Here is a 6,000-nt window from a genome sequence, read left to right on the forward strand (position 1 = left end):
TCCCCCCATCTCTTGGGGAACAGAGTTTTATCTCCCCTCCACTCCCCCCTCCAGAGGTAGAGGAGTGGAGGAGCTTGTGACTGATCCTTCCTCTCCGCTCCCATCTCTCTGCTCCCCATGCTGTAATTTTCCCAGTTCCTTTCCACCTGCCCCAAAGGGCATGAGAAGCCCTTTTACTGTAACCTGAAGTAGTTCCCAAATCGCTCCAAAATGTTCCTCCTCTCATTTCTAACTATATTTTTAGCTTGCTCCTAGTGGTTTTTACAGCTCTCCCAGTGTTCTTACAGAGCCAGCTATGCTGTTACAAGCCACCTATTTATTGCCTGTGCTACTCTTTACATCCCCATTTAACTACATTGGCCTCAGATGAGCATTAAATGAGACGAGCTTCGAGCTGCAGTCTCTGCCCATTCCTGAATTAAAGCAGCTTGATTACCCCAAAACCAATGATGCTAAGCACCCCTACAGAGAGCCCACAGGGGTCTCCGATCGGCTCTCTGTGCCCCTCTCGCCCATGGATGCTCCATCTCTCCTTTAGAAGCAAAGGATGGGATGCAATAGGGAAATACAGACATGTCAGTCCCCACACCTCAGACTGCTCACCTACAGCGCTGTTTCCCCACATATACTGAGTTTAACTGGACAGAAAACAGTCCTGGGAGAAGAATTATTAGGCACTCTGCTAAAACTACCACCTCTCCCTCATGTTCTCTAACACTTACTTAGTTTATACATAGGTTAGGAACGTGTTTTCATTGTATTTTATTATGCTCCCTAAAATAGCCCACTGAGAAAAAGCAATAAAAAGCAACTAAACGCTCATTTAAGACTGCAATAATGGGAGAATGGGATCATTACCTATGCTACCATTAGCCCACACACCTTAATTACTTTGCATTTCACTCTTTCTCTAAACTTCCTAGGGATATCCATTACCTCTAATGATGGCTGGAACACTAAACCTAGCCGTAAGTCACTACTTGGTCACTTGTCTCACAACTACAGCTAACTTCCACACTCTGACACAAAGCTATGCAATAGGTTGGCCTTTTAGGACCATTTATCCTTAAATTTTCCCTCAGGCCTGCTGCTTTACTGCTTGCATACGTATATTAAAGAGTCTCTTCCACCTTTGCTTCCATGTGTCCCATGGAAGAAGGTGTATAAGCCTGACACTGGCTTAAAGCAGAAGCCCCAGGCCAGGAAAGGTTCAAGTTTTATATTCCAGATTCTGAATGGAAACAAAATCACATGGCCCCTGGCAAAGGTGGCATTCAAAATCTGAGATGTCAAGAGCCACAGGCTCCTAAACTACACCAGGTATCAGCCTCCTGAGTCTCCAGGAGTTGAAGCATCCACTCCGACAGCACAAACTCCTGTAGGTATTGAACCCAAATAATCAAGTCTAACAAGGAGACAACTGTCCCCAGCATCAATTCCAAGGCAGAAGCTGCCACGTAACGTATGGCAGAAAGAGGTTTCTGGGGCTGGCTGGCTAGCACCACACCTTGTGGCAGGCCAGCCAGTCAAGGGGCGGCTGCAAACTCTCCACTGGGCTCAGCCCTTCCGACCCACAGTAGGTATTGGCCACCCTGAAATAGATCCTGTCATATACCCCGACACTGAAAGAGGGGCCAATTCATTCCAACCCATCTGGGCTGTGTTCTCAATCGCTGGGACTGAGGTTAAAACAACTCCCAAGGGTTTCACTTCACATTGCTTTCTTATCAGGTATTCATTCTCCTTGCCTTCAGCATCAGTGTCACTGGCTTTAAGCAACCGCTCTCCAGCTTCACAGGCACAGGATTAGGTAGCTGCTGTAACAGCTGGTACCGTAACTCCATCAGAGCAGGGCAGCAGTTTTCCAGAAGCATGAAACTTCTTAATTGGATGCCTCAGCATTATGAGATATGACCTTGTAGGTCTGTCGCTGTGCAGTCCTTGAGTGAGTGACACCATCAATCTGTCATTTAAGATACCAAATCCAAACTTCAGATGCTAATCCATCAGTATAAGTATGCATCAGATCCAGCCTACTACAGATGCCTACCAGAATTGTCCCGGGATGTGTAAAGAAAGGTAGTGTCTCATCAAGAGCTGAAACAGCAATACTAACCACGAGCTACAAAGCTTTACCAGCAGAATATGCCTTTTGCAGTGGCAGACTTTGTAACTATGGACTAATCTGTCTTTGAACTCACTGTCTGGGCATCACAAGCCTGTACTCTACAGAGCATGGCAGAAATAACTGAACCAGCTCCAAAAAGCAAGAGAGGTATCACAGGCGATAGAGACGAGCACGGATGGCGTTCATTCCAACAGAACTCTTCAGGCCTGCTTGAGTGGCTTGACAGTTTCTAAAACTGCAGTGAACCTGAGCGTACCTGCACAGACTCCTGTTCTGCAATACGCAGCATCAGCACAGTGAAGATGCGGGCCATCACCAGTCATAAAACAAGCGGTCACGTATGAATCCGGGGCTCCTACCCTCTAGACACTGTGACATTTGCCAACAGCACCTCCCAGTGCATTCACCCGTTCCACTCATCCAGTAACACTGGCAGTAAGATTGTCTCCATTTTCTCCTACCCCATTTCAAACTGAGGCACAAAGCCCAGAGAGAAGAGGTTGTTCAAACTGTGTCACCATGTGCTCTGTCACACCAGGCGACACTTTCTAGCCCCGTGCTGAGGTTTCAAAGTGGAACAACAGAAGCTGGCACCTGCCCTGGAAGACATGAGAGACGGCACTGCCCCACCTGAGGGCTCTGACATAGTTTCAATGCGTGGTCAGTGTCAAACCAACATAGTTTCACCAGCCTGAAGAACAACCAAGGACCTTGCTCCTCGTGCCAGCGCACTACTTCTTCAGGTGGTGCAGCTGTGGGAACTGGTAACCATTGATGCCTTTTAACTCACAAGTAGGACCCCTGTTGTCATCACAAGGAGGAAAAACTTCCTCCTGAGCCAGATCTGATTGCAGAGTCAGGATCAATCTGCTGGGAGGAAGATTACCGTGCTGTTTTAAGGCAGTGACCACGGTAACGGTTCATGCCCGCTGTGCGCTCTCCGCGAGGAAAAGACAAGTCCATCAGCAAGAACGCTACTCACAACACAGGCTCTGGTTTAAGTGCAGGTTAGACACAGCTAAACTGAGAACTTGCACCCCGAAGGAAGGGATGAAAATGGGGATGCCTCTTTCCTCATCCAGTTTTTCTCTGCACCCAATTTTGGGTTTAGAAGTAAGGGGTCTGTTGCCAGGAGCTCAGAGAATTCCTGAAAAATCATTAGCACTGGGACAGGTAGGAGAAACATTAGTCCTCAATGGACAGAAATTATATAGATCAGCCCTCTACTCCACCCTGCCAGGTACGGTGGCACCCACAGGGTATCTGCTGCCCAAGTCTCCAAGAGCTCTTCCCCACCACCCACTGAAACCTCACCCCTCCGGTTGCTAACTCTCTTACACCATTGATTCAACAGGATACACGTGCAAGAGCCACTTTCCAGTGCAATGTGCGTGATGACAAAACACTGCCAGCACTACGGAACTTGCACAGAACGTCCCATTTCCCACCATGCCCTGTCACAACTGCCCCAGCTACACCAGCAATGCTGGTCAAATGCAGCTCTCGTAACAGAGAGCACAGGAAACTTGGGGAAGTGAACGCAGGGGTTCCAGCCCCAGGAAATCAAGAGCTGATACACTGATGCATTCACAAAGAGTTGTTTACCTCTCCAACTAATTGCAGAGCCATCATAACATTTACAAGGGATCCTTTGTAGATCCAAAAAGATTAATCCCATGCTTCAAGGGATGCACGTTTTTAAATACCTAGCTGATTCATGCTCAAATGGACTGAAACATCTGCCCTGTTAGCTATCAGTCCTATAGAAGGATGGGGTGTTTCTCAAGAAAATACCATGTAGTGATTAACTGAAACCCTGAACTTCCACCTTCTGGTGCAATTCACCCTATAATTTCCATTCCAGACTACACAAAAATTGTGTTTGCTTAGCTAATAAAACCATTTAGCTGAGCAACCCCCTTGCTTAGGCTTCAGACAAATCTCGTTAAGTTCAATTTTATGTGTCTAGGTAAGCCCTGTTATCTGCAGCCAGCTATCTCTCAGCATGCCAAACACATCCATTAAACCACAGTAGCTCAGTTACTGTTACCTTGATGCTCAACAACCTGGTACCGGTCCTTGAGAAACTCCAGTGGTCAGCAGACGCGTTGCAAAACTCCAATCTGCTCTTCAAAGTCTTCGCTACTTTGCAAGCTGTCAAAATTCTTGTCATCTTGAAAGTTGCTGATCGGTAACTGCAGGTTAAAGAAAACAAGGCAAAAATCTGCTTGTACGTGTTTCTTCACGATTTGGCGTGGATAATACACTCTTGCAGATTACAGGGGAGGAGAACAGAGACCCAGCGGGTGCGCCGGGCTGACTGTGCTGGGCTGCCCTACACCTTCCCATTTATTCTGCCCTTAGAAGTCCCGGGTGCAGCCCCACCTCCTCCCGCCCCTCCTTGGCGGGGTGCTCACTTAGACACCCTTGCAACACGTCAATTCAGGTTGGGCTCTGAGCACTGTTGTAGGGGTTGCTTCACAGGCTCTGCCCGCTGGAAGACAGCAAAACCTGCCAGAGGAATCACACCCAGAGCAACGAAGACAGCCCTCATGCTCTGAACCAAACACTCTGCGCTTCTGTAAGAGACAAGGAACAGCACCACTTGTCCTCCTAACTGCATGTGGGCTGGGTAAATCAAGAGTCTGTTCATAGTATGCTTTTGAGAGCTCTCCAGTGTGTGACCTGGGGTCCACAAGGTAGCGAGTGGGACAGCCTGGGACTACCAGGACCATACTTGTACTAAAAAGAAGTGGGAAGACGAAATTCTGTGGAAAGATGTAGTCTTTTTATTTTGTGTTTGGACAGGACACAGTCAGGAAAAGCCCTAGCCCAGAACCCAGAGTGCTGCCCCTCCCCAAATAAATGAAAAGGTCATCACCAGGAAAAACTGGCTGCAAGAGGAAAATATCTTTTGGTGAAATTTCAATGGACAACAGCTGGAATCAGGTGAAACATTCCTTATGCTACCTCCTAGCTGACTACAGACTGTTGTGACTATCACATACTTCCTGTAACCCTACGCTATAGCCTTCAAAAAGAATCCTGTTCCTCATTAGCCAGACATGGAAATGCCTAATGGAGACAAAAGCTGTGGGAGAAGCATGAACATTATTATTCTTCAAGAACGGAAATGATGAGGCATCATTTGAAACCCAGGTGATCAAAGCTTCAATTAGCTCAGTGCAAGGGCAAAAAAAAAAAAAAAAAAAAAAGAGATACATAGATATACAGACTTCTTTTTGCAGCTGGAAACATGCTGCTGTAAAGGATTTAGGTGACCTTTTCTAATTACCAACAGTAATAATCAGGACTTCTTTGTACACAGTCGTTGGAGATTAGTCTAAATTGACGCCAGTATGACATAAAAATATTTCCTGCACAGCTCATTATAGCACCAGGTTGAACTGTCACGCAGATTATAAAAGATAGAGGAGAGGGCACCAGGTTTGGGTACCCTGCGTGATATGGCAAGCTTATCAGAGACCTGGGTGAGAAACACACGGGGAAGGCCTGAATCCAGATGATTGAAAGAGACAAGAGATGGGATGTGGAAGGGCTCACTGCTCCAACATGAGCTTTACAAGTGTGCGAAACTGGGAGAAGCAAGTCAGCAATGCTCTGTGGCAACCTGAGTGCAGTTTAGGAAAGACATAACCATGTTTCCTACAAGAAGACAATCATTCCGATTCATAGAAGAAGCTTGAGAGACACGGATTTCACTTTTTGCAAACAAAAAAATAAACAACAGGGAACTGGGCAATGGTTTTGTTGACTATTCCTTTGTTTGCTTGGCTCTAGCCTGTAGTGATCCAGGTTGGAGACACATGCAGGAGAGGAGACATACAGAAAACAAAGGCACACTTGGAGGC

General features: G+C 46.8%; 1 protein-coding gene across 1 annotated transcript in view; it reads right to left on the reverse strand.

Annotated features, from left to right (window-relative positions):
- The window catches only part of LOC104510972 (carbamoyl-phosphate synthase [ammonia], mitochondrial-like), a gene marked incomplete at its 3' end in the record, with an annotated part of 41,119 nt that extends 36,818 nt beyond the window's left edge, over window positions 1-4,301 (reverse strand). Inside the window, 1 exon segment of the mRNA XM_010153400.1 lies at window positions 4,179-4,301. Within this exon segment, the coding sequence (XP_010151702.1) occupies window positions 4,179-4,301 (123 nt within the window).
- Window positions 4,302-6,000: the final 1,699 nt, after the last annotated feature.

The sequence above is a fragment of the Eurypyga helias genome, unplaced genomic scaffold, assembly GCF_000690775.1.
Source record: "Eurypyga helias isolate BGI_N326 unplaced genomic scaffold, ASM69077v1 scaffold206, whole genome shotgun sequence".
NCBI lineage: Eukaryota > Metazoa > Chordata > Aves > Eurypygiformes > Eurypygidae > Eurypyga > Eurypyga helias.